At 46.6% G+C, this 15,337-nt stretch overlaps 1 protein-coding gene across 3 annotated transcripts in view; it reads right to left on the minus strand.

Moving 5' to 3' along the window:
- LOC147105909 (protein FAM107B-like) overlaps positions 1–15,337 on the minus strand; it is a 207,024-nt gene that overhangs the window by 41,804 nt on the left and 149,883 nt on the right. Inside the window, exon 1 of one of the 3 annotated variants that reach the window (XM_086010816.1) lies at positions 1,280–1,428. The exons of the other annotated variants lie outside the window; for them this stretch is intronic. Within the exon in view, the coding sequence (XP_085866942.1) occupies positions 1,280–1,397 (118 nt within the window). The 5' untranslated portion in view covers positions 1,398–1,428. Of the gene's footprint in view, positions 1–1,279; positions 1,429–15,337 lie in introns of those variants that run through there. 3 annotated transcript variants of the gene reach the window in all.

Consider the following 15,337-nt stretch of genomic DNA (forward strand, 5'->3'; position numbering starts at 1 on the left):
ATTTTTAATGACAAATCATTTATTATTTGAATAAAATTGAATTTAACTGAAGTGTGTCATTTCCTCTTTTGCATTTTTTCAAATTATAAAAAAAACTTTGAGATTACAACAGCGGTTCCCCACCTGCGAGGGTACTGCAGGTGGTCCGTGAAAAAAAAAAATGACAATGTAATAATAATATAATCACGTGTACCTCGTATGTATCATATTCGATACACGTCGTGGTCCACTAAAGCTTTTGGTGATGATGTAGTGGTCTGCATAAAGGAAAAGGTTGGGAACTGCTAGATTACAACTTGATTTCTGAAACTTTTGGTTAATAGTACGACATACTTAAACTCAAAGAAAGGGCGCCAGAATACAAGTTCGCCCAGAGCGCCGTTTTCCTGCAGGCCGGCCCTGGTCCTCCTCCTTTGGCCACCGGTCCACTGCTCCTGATTTACAGAAGCACCAGGCACTGGTTCAAGGACAAATCGAGACACTGCCCCCCCCCCCCAAACCCCTTCATATCCCAACTGACACCGTATGAGAATAGCCTCTACTCATAGTACAAAGCCTAGAAGTAGCCAATCTCGGCCACTTAATATACACCTACAGGAAACTCTCTTTTTTATCCGGCACCGACGGGACCGGCGTGGTGCTGGTTGATCAAAAAGTCCGGGTTACAGAGAGGTATACTTACTAAGGTACGAGAGCCCCGTACACGGCCACAGATCCAGGCGTCCCTGTTGCATGGCAACAGGTGCAGGAACCCTGGTTACATGGCAACAGGTGCAGGAAACCTAGTTACACGGCCACAGATTCAGGAACCCCGGTTACACGGCCACTAATATGAAGTAAAACTTTCCTGAACCTACTCCTGAATTTTACCGGTTAAGAGAGATTTCCGGTTATTTAGGTGCCGGTAAAAAGAGAGTTTCCTGTATATTGTTACATGACTATGTACAGAACTTCAGCTAACCTGAAAATTAACCATTACTGATAAGTTCTGAGCAAGCAAAGGCCGCCTTACAGGTTAAACAGTAATGAGCCGATCTGTGTGAACAACCGTTAAGCTGGCTGTGCAAAGCAGCAGAAACACCCAGATTGACAGTCACAAAGAATAACTTCCGGCGAGAGTTAATTAAATGCAAAAAACCGAGCGCCCATCTGGTTGTGCTGGCGACCTGGTGTGGTCTGTTTTACTGGCGTTACCCGTCTGACAGAAAATCGAATTGCAACACAGCCAGGTTCCCTCCCTCCTCCAATCGCCCGCACAAATAGCGCTGCCACAGCTTACCTCGAACCGTGGGCTGCCGGCGGTGCCCGAGTGTTGCTGCTGCCACTTCTGAATATTTGCCAAGCTGAGAGTCCCTTTCAGTGAAATGTTTCTGGAGACCCTTCTCCATTGTACTCATTCTACAAAAGAAAGAATGTTCGGATTCCACTCCTCACTGCCTTCTCAAGTTGTTGGCAATGTCGCCAGGCCAGGGAACACTCTGTTCAGTGTCTGACAGCCTGCGTTTTATTACCCAAGGACTAACTCAAAATCTTCTGGCTAATCATTAAAGCATTGCAATAACTTAGCCTTTGAATCTCAGTCCTTATTTGGGAAAGAGCCGAAACCATAGGAACCCTCCCACTTTTTTCCTACCTCACAGCAGAACGCAAACACCTTGCAGTACAACAATAACAACTTGTATTTATATCGCGCCTTTAACGTAGTAAAACGTCCCAAGGCGCTGCACAGGAGTATTTTAAGACAAAAAATGACACCGAGCCACATAAGGAGAAATTAGGGCAGGTGACCAAAAGCTTGGTCAAAGAGGTAGGTCTTAAGGAGCGTCTTAAAGGAGGAGAGAGAGGCGGAGAGGTTTAGGGAGGGAATTCCAGAGCTTACGGCCTCGGCAACAGAAGGCACGGCCGCCAATGTTTGAGCGATTATAATTGGTGATGTTTAAGAGGGCAGAATTGGAGGAGCGCAGATATCTTGGTTGGGGGGGGGGTTGTGGGGCTGGAGGAGATTACAGAGATAGGGAGGGGCGAGGCCATGGAGGGATTTGAAAACAAGGATGAGAATTTTGAAATCGAGGTGCTGCTTAACCAGGAGCCAATGTAGGTCAGCGAGCACAGGGGAGATGGGTGAAACCTACAGGGATTGGTAGTTATCTCGGTTATGTTTACAAGATAAACACTAATGAGGAAGGCCATTTGCCCCTCCCAACTCATCCATCCAGAAAAAAGGCTACAGGCTACCCCCCATCTGAGCATATGCCTGTTTTTAAAAAAAAAAAAAAAAAAAAAATTCTTAAAAAAGATGTTTCCACTAGAGGCCATCAATATAAGATAGTCACCAATAAATCCACTGGGGAATTCAGAAGAAACTTCTTTCCCCAGAGTGGTGAGAATGTGGAACTCGTTACCACAGGGAGTGGTTGAGGCGAATAGTATCGATGCATTTAAGGGGAGTCTGGACAAGCGTATGAGGGAGAAAGGAATAGAATGTTATGTTGATGGGGTGCGATGAAGAGGGGTGGGAGGAGGCTCGTGTGGAGCAGAAACACCGGCACGGAGCAGTGGGGCCGAATGGCCACACTTTGTGCTGTACATTCTCTGTCACTATCTTTTTGTCTTCATTATCCTACCTGTGTTACAACATAGTACTCTTAATTATTATTTTTTTTTTTTTTTAAATCGACAGGTAAATAAGCATACTGATGGAGATTGCACATAGAATTACTTCCAGCTTCTAGTGATCTGAACTTTAGTTTTGGAGTTCTGACATAATGGAGAAGCCCGGAGGATCAAATCTGGATTCAAGTATCACTGGAGCCAAATTCCAAAGGCTGAGGCTGGATGGCAATGGGACAGAGGATTGGAAACTGGGCGTGGAAGGCAGTGCACCCATCCTGGTTTTCCAGCATTGACCTTAATGGCTGGAAAATATCAGGAAGCAGCTTGGATTGAGCACACCAAACCCCTCATCAGGTTCTCCGATCTACGCTCCTGTGGAGCGAGACTCTGTCAAGCCCACAGTCTCATTAATTTGGGGCTTTTGAATAGCAACAAGTTTTATAAATGTTGACCACATACTGTTCCCTAGCAACACTGGCAACATCTTGACTGCTTTAAATCACATTTGATTTAATAAACAGTCCAATGTGACACCCAACGTATATACTAATGCTATCACAGTAGCATAATTGACTGAAGTTTATAACTTTGACTGCATTCTTCACGCATATACTCAATTCTTCCCACTTCCTTCCAAATTTTGCCCTCCCTTTTGAGGATGTTGACTCATTCCGAGGAATAGGTTTACAGGCATCAATCGCCCTCTGGTACCTCACAGTATCCTTCATATGTGATTCCAAGTACCTATAGTAACTGTCAGCAGTTTATATTCTGTGCGGCGTATCACTGCCAAGCTGGATCCCACCCTCATCGGATACCTACATGCAGCGCTCTCACAGTCAGAGCGCCCCCCCTCTCACAGTCAGAGCGCCCCCCTCTCACAGTCAGAGCGCCCCCCTCTCACAGTCAGAGCGCCCCCCCTCTCACAGTCAGAGCGCCCCCCCTCTCACAGTCAGAGCGCCCCCCCTCTCACAGTCAGAGCGCCCCCCCTCTCACAGTCAGAGCGCCCCCCCTCTCACAGTCAGAGCGCCCCCCCTCTCTCAGTCAGAGCGCCCCCCCTCTCACAGTCAGAGCGCCCCCCTCTCACAGTCAGGGAACACCATCACATTCACTACACCAGTCAAACAAAGCAAAGCAAGAAAATTTGAATAAAATGTTCACCCACAGCAAACCATTGTATAAAAAAGGACAGAAATGAAAGGCAGTGGGAAGTGACAATTAAGGAATTATATTATTAGATAATAAATACATACAGGTCTAGAGGGCATCCAAAACTCTGCCGCCTGTGTCCGAACTCGCGCCAAGTCCCGTTCACCCATCACCCTCCTGTGCTCGCTGACCTACATTGGCTCCCAGTCCGGCAACGCCTCAATATAAAAATTCTCATCCTTGTCTTCAAATCCCTCCACGGCCTCGTCCCTCCCCATCTCTGTAATGTCCTGCAGCCCCCGAGATCTCTGCGCTCCACCTATTCTGGTCTCTTGAACATCCCTGATTTTAACCACTCCATCATTGCTGGCCGTGCCTTCAGCGGCCTCGGTCCCAAGTTCTGGAATTGCTTCCCTAAATTCCCTCCTTTAAAACGACCTCTTTGACCAAACTTTTGGTCACCTACCCGAATATCTCCTTATATGACTCGGTCGGTACCAAATTTTGGTTTTGATAACGCTCCTGTGAAGTGCCATGTGGCGTTTTATGATGTTACGGGTGCTATATAAATATAATAAAAGTAGTTGTTGTTGCTGTTGAAAATAATTGAGACTTTGGGGGGGGGGGCGGAAAAGGAAAACTGGGGGCAGTTTCAGAATCAAAGTCAAATTTAGAATTGATGTCAGGAAATTCTTCACACACAAAGTGTTAAACACACGGTATGGAATTCCAGGTTAGGGTAGTGTAGGCAAAAGCCTTGGAATAATTTAAGAAACCATTGAATGTCATGTTAGGGGGAAACTCTCTTTCTGGGTGTATGAGGTAAGATGGGCTGAATGGCCCTCCTCATTCATATTGATCTTATTATCCTGTGAAATGAGAGGACAGCGTATTCCCTTAATCACCTGCTATTAAAGTGACATAATTGACACACGTCACAGCTTTTATTGGCCATAGCTACAATTCTGTTTGGAAAGAAACATGAGAATTAGGAGCAGGAGTCGGCTATTCAGCCCCTCAAGCCTGCTCCACCATTCAATAAGGTCATGGCTGATCTTTGACCACATTTCCACTTTCCTGCACTATCCCCATATTCCTCGATTCCCTTAATATTCAAAAATCTATCGATCCCTGTCTTGAATATACTCAATGACCGAGCCTTCGCAGCCCTCTAGGGTAGAGAATTCCAAAGATTCACCACCCTCCGAGTGAAGAAATTTCTCCTCATCTCAGTCCTAAATGGCTGACCCCTTATTGTGAGATTGTGACCCCTGGTTCTAGGCTTCCCAGCCAGAGGAAATATCCCCCCACCATAAGAATTTTGCAGGTCACGGTTGAATAGTGGAAATGTGATGGTGGATTAAGAGTTTTGCATTATAATCTATGGTGATTAGAAAGTATTTATGTAGGAGATTAAATGGACTGGATAAGTGTCCATGATGAGTTGAATTAACATAGTGAGAGAGAAGCTGGCTTCACTGACTCAATGTCCTTTTATTGCTCCATCCTTTTTTATCTTCTCAATATTCATAACCTTCTCCTGAATCTGAGTTTCACCCTGCTCATCCCAGTAACCTTGAATCCCGCAAAGAGTATCTCCCCAATTTAGCGCAGTCCTTCACTACTGAGGCAGATATTCTCCTCCTTCCTGCTATGACCCATCCTGGTTTAGTCTCCCTGCTCCCACAATCCAGATTTTGAATCAACAAATGTTCGTTGAAAGGGACAAGCCAGATAACCTTCTGTAAGAATAAACGTAACTTACAATATTTCTCTCTCTGCTGCCAGCTGCCGGGATATTAAAATGGTGACCCGAACAATCCCAATTAGAGCGTTGAAAGGAGGCAAGTGAGTAACATAGTCGGGTAAATCCCAGGGGCTCAGCTTATATCCACCAAATTAACTGGTACAGATGGGAGAATGACGCATCTAAATAATTAATGATGCAACAGAAGTTAAACACCATCTATCTTGGCGGGAGAATGACAAAGAGACACTAAAGATTCTCAAAAAGATTGTACTGAAGGAAAAATGTGGACGTCGATTGGTGTCGATCTGAGGCTGCTCCCTTGGGAGTTGACACATTAGGGATATTACAAAATATTACAAAGTATTAACAGCACAGAAACAGGCTATTCGGCCCCACTGGTCCGTGCCGGTGTTTATGCTCCACACGAGCCTCCTCCCACCCTCTTTCATCTCACCCCATCAACATAACATTCTATTCCTTTCTCCCTCATGTGCTTATCTAGCCTCCCCTTAAATGCATCGATATTCACCTCAACCACTCCCTGTGGTAGCGAGTTCCACATTCTCACCACTCTCTGGGTAAAGAAGTTGCCCCTGAATTCCTTATTGGATTTATTAGTGACTATCTTATATTTATGGCCCCTGGTTCTGGACTCACCCGCAAGTGGGGACATCTTCTCTATGTCTACTCTATCAAATGCTTTCATAATCTTCGAGACTTTGATCAGATCACCCTCATCTTCTCTTTAAAGAAAAGAGTAATTTTACAAGACCGTACTACCACTGCAGAGTCTTGTCCACTGGCAGTCTGAACGCAGTAAATAGCCCCCAGTATTTTATCTGTGCTACAGTTGGCCATGGCTTCGGAGAGGAAAGGTTGGGGCAGAGGTTCAACTCCTGATTACGGTCCAGTATCTCCAGGTGTTCATTCATTGGCGAAGAACAGGATTAGGTTTAGTTATGGCGGCCTTTTGATTCAATAAATAGTTGGCAAAACACTCACTGTTCAGGCTTGCGCACATGAATTGCCCCTCAACTAATAAACTGTCAGGCCACCAATACCTGTGGACTCCTAGCCCAGGGTAAGGTACTCACAGCAGGACAAGAGTGGCAAGAGAAGAAACGCAGACAGAACTTTGGGGAAAAATTAAATTCAAGGTGCTAAATATTTGAAAGCTACACAACTCACACGTATATATATGATACATATGCACAGAGGTATACATATATATATATATATATATATATATATTTATATTATACGCACACATTATATATACACATATACACACACCCGTTAAGCTGCCCGGCCACACAGTGTTCTGGAGGTGCCGCGCAACCGGCTCACCAGCTTTTAAATGGAACAACCGCGAATGCGCAGGAATTTGAATGGGCCGCGCAGCCTGTTAAAGGGGCCATGCACACAAAAAAAAATTAGAGGGAACATTGGCGCATATACACACACACACACAAACACACACAATGGACAAAATGTTTGAGTCAAACTATTTTTTTAAATTCCAGTTGCTTGCCCTCTCATTTTTCGACTGAAACAGAAAGGCGCTGCCTCTGTCTCCATGCCGTGGAAAAATATTTACAAAGCGTTGCTGGCTCTATCGTTGCAACTGTTACGCACCGACGTTGAGCGTGTAAAGCCGTGTCCATTACAGCCATGCAAATGACTGAGATGTAACTTTGCTCCGATGGTTCGCGTTTTACCGGAGGTTTCATGAGCTGCTAAACTGGGATGTACTTTTTACATCACAATGTTTGGACCCAGCTCACACGCATCAATGCTATGCCCAGCTGCCCGAGATCTGATCCTCAATTGGTTCACTATCCACCAACGCATGCCCGTGACTTTACAAATACTGGTGAGCAAAAGCGCTATCTTAACAAATGTTTCTTCAATGCACAAGTAAATAAAAACACACAAACCATGTTATTCGATCATGATTTTGGAAATAACTCCTTTTTAATACTAATTATTTTGTAGCATAACCTGTCAACAAAGCACTCAGTACACAGATGAGATCTTATCAGAGGTTTCTGTAATATTACAGGCGAGTTTCAGCATTGCATTGCGCAGTGTAAATGGTGTGTGAGGTCACTCTGATCGAGGTTTTGTCAGCAATGTAAGGGGACCTCATGCAGGAAGTCTCACCCCAACTCAACTTTACACCAGCTGGAAACTTAAAAAAAAAATGTAATCTCACTAATGATGCCAAAGAGCTGATTGTCCCAGCAGCTCTTTGCTAACATTAAATGTAACCAACACTGGCAACTTGATTTTCTCTGGCGGGCCACTGATGCAGAGCTGCTGGTATAACTTGGATCTGCCGGCCCAATGTCGCTCACCCCAGGTACAACTCTCAAACTGGTACCTGGTAGCATAGTGGTTATGTTATTGGATGAATAATCCCAAGGCCTGGACTAATGATCCAGAGATGCGAGTTCAAATCCCACCACGGCAGCTGGGGAATTTAAATTCAGTTAATTAAATAAATCTGGAATAAAAATCTCGTACCAGTAATGGTGACCATGGGACTACCGGATTGCTGTAAAAACCCATTGGGTTCACTAATGTCCTTTAGGGAAGGAAATCTGCCGCCCTTACCCGGTCTGGCCTATATGTGATTCCAGACCCACCGCAATGTGGTTGACTCTTAACAGCCCTCTGAAACGGCCCAGCAAATCACTCAGTTGTCAAGGCTTCGTCTTCTCAAGGACAATTAGGATTGGGCAATAAATGCTGGCCTTGCCAGCGACGCCCGCATCCTGTGAACAAATAAAAAAGTGTCCTAAAAAGAGAAATAAATGATTCCCATGCTATTGCTTCATGTCCTAACGGATCACATTCCTGCAAGTTTTTAAAAATTTATACACAGGATGTGGGAGTCGCTGGCATTTATTGCCCATTCCTAAATTCCTCGAGAAGGTGAGCCGCCTTCTTGAATAAGTGGTATTTAAGTAGGGCCGTTAAGAGTCAACCACATTGTTGTGGGTCTGGAGTCACATATAGGTCAGACCAGATAAGGGCAGCAGATTTCCTTCCCTAAAAGGACATTAGTGAACCAGATGGGTTTTTACGACAATTATGGTTTCATAGTTTAACTCTCAGTTGGGAAAGTGGCCTAGCGCAGGGTTGGCCCGACCAGGATTGGCAGCGGGGGGGTGGGTGGTGGTCCCAGCAGCAAAAAGGCAAGCGTCCCACCAGGCCCAAGGTAGGTGCAGGGATGGGAGGGGGTGGGGGAGGTGTTCCGAGGCGGTCAGCAGAGCACTCCTGCTCCTCCTTGTGCCACAAAGGAAAAGTTTTAAACTTACCTGGAAAGACCTGGTCGATCGTCGTGCCTGGACGCGGGTGCCGGGTCAAGATGGTGTCGGGGTCCCGTCGACCCGACAGGACCCCGATTTGCATACACGTATGAGGCTCATTTGTCCATTTAAAAACTGGAATTGAGTGTGTACTGGGTGGGTGATTTCATCCACTTCACTTTACCTGCACGCCCGCTCAGCTTGTACCAGGTGAGGGGAATTAAAATCCCTCTCCCCGTTCTGCACTTCTGCGGGCGAATGAATCAGATCGTTTACCAGAACTGGTCAGGACAGAAGACAAGAGTTATCCATTCAGCTCCGCACCCGCCTTATGTAAATAAATATTTATCGCACTGACATGCCTGATTATAGTGGAAACTATCTGTACAACCAGATGGTGCACATTTCTTAAGTTTAGAAAATCATTGACAGATACAACCAGGATGTTTGCAGAGGAAGGTGAGACAAGTAGAGAATGTAGGGATGGGCGAACATCTCGGAAACAGTAACCATGATGGGGTTAGATTCAATATTAAACAACTGAAAATGCGAGGAAACAGTCAAAGATAAAACGGTGCTTGACTGGAAAAATAGTAAATTTTAATGAGATAAAAAAACAGGAACTAGCCCAGATAGGACAAACAACAGGAAACTCTCACAGATGATCAGGGTACAAACGAGACATATTCCCATCCGACAGAAAAGAAAAGAAAGAAGAAAGAGAGAGAAAGAAAGGAGAGAGACACAGACAGACAGAAAGAAAGGAGAAAGAGACTTGCATTTCTATAGCGCCTTTCACGACCACCGGATGTCTCAAAGTGCTTTACAGCCAATGAAGTACTTTTTGAAGTGTAGTCACTGTTGTAATGTAGGAAACGCGGCAGCCAATTTGTGCACAGCAAGCTCCCACAAACAGCAATGTGATAATGACCAGATAATCTGTGTTTTTTTTCAAAAAGTGATGTTCATTGAGGGATAAATAGTGACCAGGACACCGGGAAGAATTCCCCTGCTCTTCTTCGAAATAGTGCTATAGGATCTTTTACGCCCACCTGAGAGAGCAGATGGGGCGTCGGTTTAATGTTTCATCCGAAAGACAGCACCTCAGACAGTGCAGCACTCCCTCAGTGACTGAGCGTCTCTTCACAGGTGCTGATTATGGAGGCCTTGAGTGCAGACCAGGCACTGTGGACACTGTGACTCTGCATCACTCGGGGTCGTCAGGTTGTTTGTGAGGCGCAGGCTGAATAAGGCCTCCTTAGCGAAGTCTTTGAGTGCTCCAGCGTTGATTTTCCTGTAGCATTATTTCTGTTGCTGCCGCTGTTTTGGGGCTACATTGATGGAGATGACAGAGCGGATTAGGCAGTGGTCGGTCCAGCAGTCATCAGCTCCTGTCATGCGGACGTCCTTGCGGTCCCTCGCTAGGACGATGACGTAGTCCAGCAGATGCCAGTGCTTGGAGCGAGGGTGCTGCCATGAAGCCTTGTACTTGTCTCTCTGATGGAACAAGGTGTTGTTATGACAAGGCCATGTTCTAAGCACTTCGACAGGAGGAGGGTACCGTTGGAGTTGGCTTTCCCTACCAGAGGTCTGTGTCCTTTCCAACTCTGGCGTTAAAGTCGCCAAGGAGGATCAGCTTGTCGCCCGTTGGGACTCGGGACAGGGATTGTTCGAGGCTGGAGTAGAATTCCTCTTTGGTCTTGTCTGTGGCTTCCAGTGTTGGGGCGTACGCACTGATGACTGTAGCGCACTGGTTCCGGGCTAAGGTGAGCTGAAGAGTCAAGAGGCGCTCGTTTATCCTGCTAGGAGAGTCTCCGAGACGTCCCACTAGTTAATTTTTTATGGCGAAGCCTACCCCATGGAGGCGGTGTTCTTCTTCGGGTTTGCCTTTCCAGAAGAAAGTGTAGCCACCACCTTGCTCCTTGAGCTGGCCTTCCCCTGCCCGCCGGGTCCACCAGGAAACACCAAGACTGGTTCGACGAGAATGACCAGGAGATCCAGGAGCTAATAAGCCGCAAGCGCAAGGCATTCCTGATCTGGAAACAGCAACAGAACTCGAGAGCAAGAAAGCAGCTCTACAGATGCCTGAAGGCCGAGGTCCAACAACAAACTCGTGACCTAAAGAACAGATGGTGGGTGGAGAAAGCACAGGAGATCCAGTAGTTAGCCGACAACCACGACGTGCGTGGATTCTTTAGCGCAGTCAAAACCATCTACAGCCCAAGCACCCAAGACCCTACCCCACTGCGGGCCAAGAATGGAGGGGTACTCATCAAGGACAGAGAGGCAGTCAGTGCCCGCTGGAAGAAGCACTTCGAAGATCTCCTCAACCGAGACTGTGTCTTCGACACGAGTGTCCTCAACTCCATCCCGCAGCATGCGACCCACCACCATCTTAGCACACCCCCAGCCCGGCATGAGGTTGAAAAGGCCATCCGACAACTGAAGAACAACAAGGCCTCAGGAGCAGATGGAATCCCCGCCGAGGCACTAAAGCATGGCGGAGAAGCACTACTGGCGCAAATTCATGAACTCATTTCTCTTATCTGGAAGGAGGAGAGCATGCCAGGGGATCTCAGAGACGCCGTAATTGTGATCATCTTCAAGAAAGGTGACAAGTCCGATTGCGGTAATTACAGAGGAGTTTCCCTGCTGTCTGCCACAGGGAAAGGCATCGCAAGAATCCTCCTCAATCGTCTTCTCCCAGTGGCCGAAGAGCTTCTCCCAGAGTCGCAATGCGGATTCCGCCCACTAAGGGGCACAATGGACATGATCTTCACCGCACGTCAATTACAAGAGAAATGCAGGGAACAGCACCAACCGCTGTACATGGCCTTCTTTGATCTCACAAAGGCCTTCGACACTGTTAACTGTGAGGGATTATGGAGTGTCCTCCTCAAATCCAGCTGCCCTCAAAAGTTTGTCACCATCCTCCGCCTGCTTCACGACGACATGCAAGCCGTGAACCTGACCAATGGTTCCACCACAAACCCAATTCACGTACGGACTGGGGTCAAGCAAGGCTGTGTCATCGCACCAATGCTCTTCTCGATCTTCCTTGCTGCAATGCTCCATCTCACCCTCAGTAAGCTCCCCACTGGAGTGGAGCTAATTTACAGAACAAACGGGAAACTGTGCAACCTCCATCGCATCCAGTCCAGAACCAAGGTCGTCCCATCCTCTGTCGTCGAATTACAGTATGCAGACGATGCTTGCGTCTGCGCTCACTCGGAGGTCGAACTCCAAACCACCATCAACACCTTCACCGAAGCGTACGAGAGCATGGGCCTTACACTAAACATCCGTAAGACAAAGGTCCTCTACCAACCTGCCCCTGCCACACAGTACTGCCCCCCGATTATAAAAATCCACGACAAGGCCCTGGACAACGTGGACCACTTTCCAAACCTCGGGGGCCTACTGTCAACAAGGGCAGACATCGATGACGAAGTCCAACACCGCCTTCAGTGTGCCAGTGCAGCCTTCGGTCGCCTGAGGAAGAGAGTGTTTGAAGACCAGGACCTCAAACCTGGCACTAAGCTCATGGTCTACAGAGCAGCAGTAATACCTGCTCTGCTGTATGCCTCAGAGACATGGACCATGTACAGCAGGCATCTCAAAGTACTGGAGAGGTACCACCAACGCTGCCTCCGCAAGATCCTGCAAATTCATTGACAGGATAGGCGCACCAACGTCAGTGTTCTCGCTCAGGCCAACATCCCCAGCATCGAAGCTTTGACCACGCTCGATCAGCTCCGATGGACGGGCCACATCGTCCACATGCCCGATACGAGACTCCCAAAACAAGCGCTCTACTCGGAGCTCCAGCACGGCATGAGAGCCCCAGGTGGGCAGAGGAAACGCTTCAAGGGCACCCTCAAAGCCTCCTTGGAAAAGTGTAACATCCCCACCGACACCTGGGAATCCCTGGCCCAAGACCGCACAAAGTGGAGGAGAAGCATCCGGGAAGGCGCCGAACACCTCGAGTCTCTTCGCCGGGAGCAAGCGGAAGCCAAGCGCAGGCAGAGCAAGTCAACCCAAGCACCCCACCCACCCGCCCACCCCCTTCAACCACCATCTGCCCCACCTGTGACAGAGACTGTCGGTCCCACATAGGACTCGTCAGTCACCTGAGAACTCATTTTTAATGTGGAAGCAAGTCATCCTCGGTTCCAAGGGACTGCCTAAGAAGAGGAGAACTCCCTCAGCGCTGCCCTGGAGTGTCAGCCTAGATTTTTGTGCTCAAGTCTCTAGGAGCGGGACTTGAACCCCACAACCTTCTGACTCAGAGGCGAGGGTGCGGCCCACTGAGTCACAGCTGACAACTGGGCAATTTTCATATAATAAATACATTATAATAATGGTGCGTCCATTGGAGTAGAAATATTAAGCAATTATGAACTCAAAAACCGTGCAAATGGGAACAGAGTACATGACTGGCCCAATTAGTCAGATTTTATTATTTCACAGCAAAATCATCCAATGCACAATGAAACAAAACAAATACACCTTTATTAGAGAGAGAGAGAGAGAGAGAGAGAGAGCGAGCGTGATAAAACTGGTTGAGATACATTTAGTGTTGACATACCTCTGCACTTTCATTGTACAGCCAATACAATCATTGGTTTAAGGAGTTATGATTTTGGATGTTAACATTCTTATCCTGGTTTTCAAATCCCTTCATGGTCTCACCCCTCCCTATCTGTGTAATCTCCTCCAGCCCCACAACCCCCCAAGATATCTGCGCTCCTTCAATTCTGGTCTCTTGAGCGTCCCTGATTTCAATCACTCCATCATTGGTGGCCGTGCCTTCTGTTGCCTGGGCCCTAAGCTCTGGAATTCCCTCCCTAAACCTCTCCGCCTCTCTCTCCTCCTTTAAGACGCTCCTTAAAACCTACCTCTCTGACCAAGCTTTTGGTCACCTGCCCTAATATCTCCTTATGTGGCTCGGTGTCAAATTTTGTTTGATAATCGCTCCTGTGAAGCACCTTGGGACGTTTTACTAGGTTAAAGGCGCTATATAAATACAAGCTGTCGTTGATTCAATTGTTGCATTAAAAAGATAGGACATTGCAAGTTATAAAATGTAACAATACTACAAGCTTCTTCAACAGTGACTGCCTGTGGAAAACTAGCAAACAGCATTTGTGAAAGCAAGATATTTTAAATGTTGTTATTGTATCGATACGTTGTCTTCATTCTATTATACACTTTATTTATGAAATTAGACGTTCAAATGTATTATTATTTTATATTAGAAACGTGCTTAATTTAATTCCTTTAGACAATTCAATGGCTCTTTGAAATTTGGTTCTGGCAAAAATCCACCAGTTAGCCTTTTCAACTGGTTGCAAATTTATTCCAATATTTTAAAAGCTTACATTGGCCCGGCGCTGAATATAAACCTCTGTCTTTCCACTGGAATTATTGACTCCGCCAGTTGTCAGTCAGCAATGCTTCTGTTCACCATCACAATCAGCTCATTGCCTTCAAGAAATAAGCATTTAGAATAGAACACAGCCTCGTGTCTTCCGTTGGAAAATCCCAAGAAATAAATACCCTTTTCTGACCCGTTCAACAATTTATTTGTAATCCTCCATGTTGCTTGCCTGGTTCCTAATTGTCTCTTTTTGAGCCTCTCTTATCAGAGATCATTTTCTATATTATGGCTTCAAACGGCGACATCTTCCAGACCCTCAGCTTGTCTCCTTCCTTTTGGCCCCGACTCTGGTCAGTCATTGGCCACGCAAACAGATGTATTCAAATAAAGGCTCGAATTAAACTCCTGGATGCTGCAATCAATCACGTGAATTACATAGAAACATAGATAGAAGATAGGAGCAGTAGGCCATTTCGGCCCCTCGAGCCTGCTCCACCATTTAATGAGATCATGGCTGATCATCCAAATTCAGTACCCTGTCCCTGCCTTCTCCCCATATCCCTTGATCCCTTTAGTCTTAAGAAATATATCCAACTCCTTCTTGAATATATTTAATGAATTGGCCTCAACTGCCTTCTGTGGTAGAGAATTCCACAGGTTCACCACTCTCTGGGTGAAGAAATTCCTCCTCATCTCTGTCCTAAATGGCTTACCCCTTATCCTTAGACTGTGACCGTTGGTTCTGGACTCCCCGCCATCGGGAACATCCTTCCTGCATCTAGTCTGTCTAGTCCTGTTAGAATTTTATAAGTTTCAATGAGGTCCCCTCTCAATTTCTAAACTCTAGCGAATATAAGTCTAATCGACCCAATCTCTCTTCATACGTCATTCCTGCCATCCCAGATATTAGCCTGGTGAATCTTTGCTGCACTCCCTCCATGGCAAGAACATCCTTCCTCAGATAGGGCGACCAAAACTGCACACAATACTCAGGGTGTGGTCTCACCAAGGCCCTGTACAACTGCAGCAAGACATCCTTGTTCCTGTACTCGAATCCTCTCGCTATGAAGGCCAGCATACCATTTGCCTTCTTAACCGCCTGCTGCACCTGCATGCTTACCTTCAGCGACT

Source organism: Somniosus microcephalus, chromosome 17 (assembly GCF_052327205.1).
Source record: "Somniosus microcephalus isolate GS21.2 chromosome 17, FLI_Smic_1.0, whole genome shotgun sequence".
NCBI classification, from domain to species: Eukaryota; Metazoa; Chordata; class Chondrichthyes; order Squaliformes; family Somniosidae; genus Somniosus; species Somniosus microcephalus.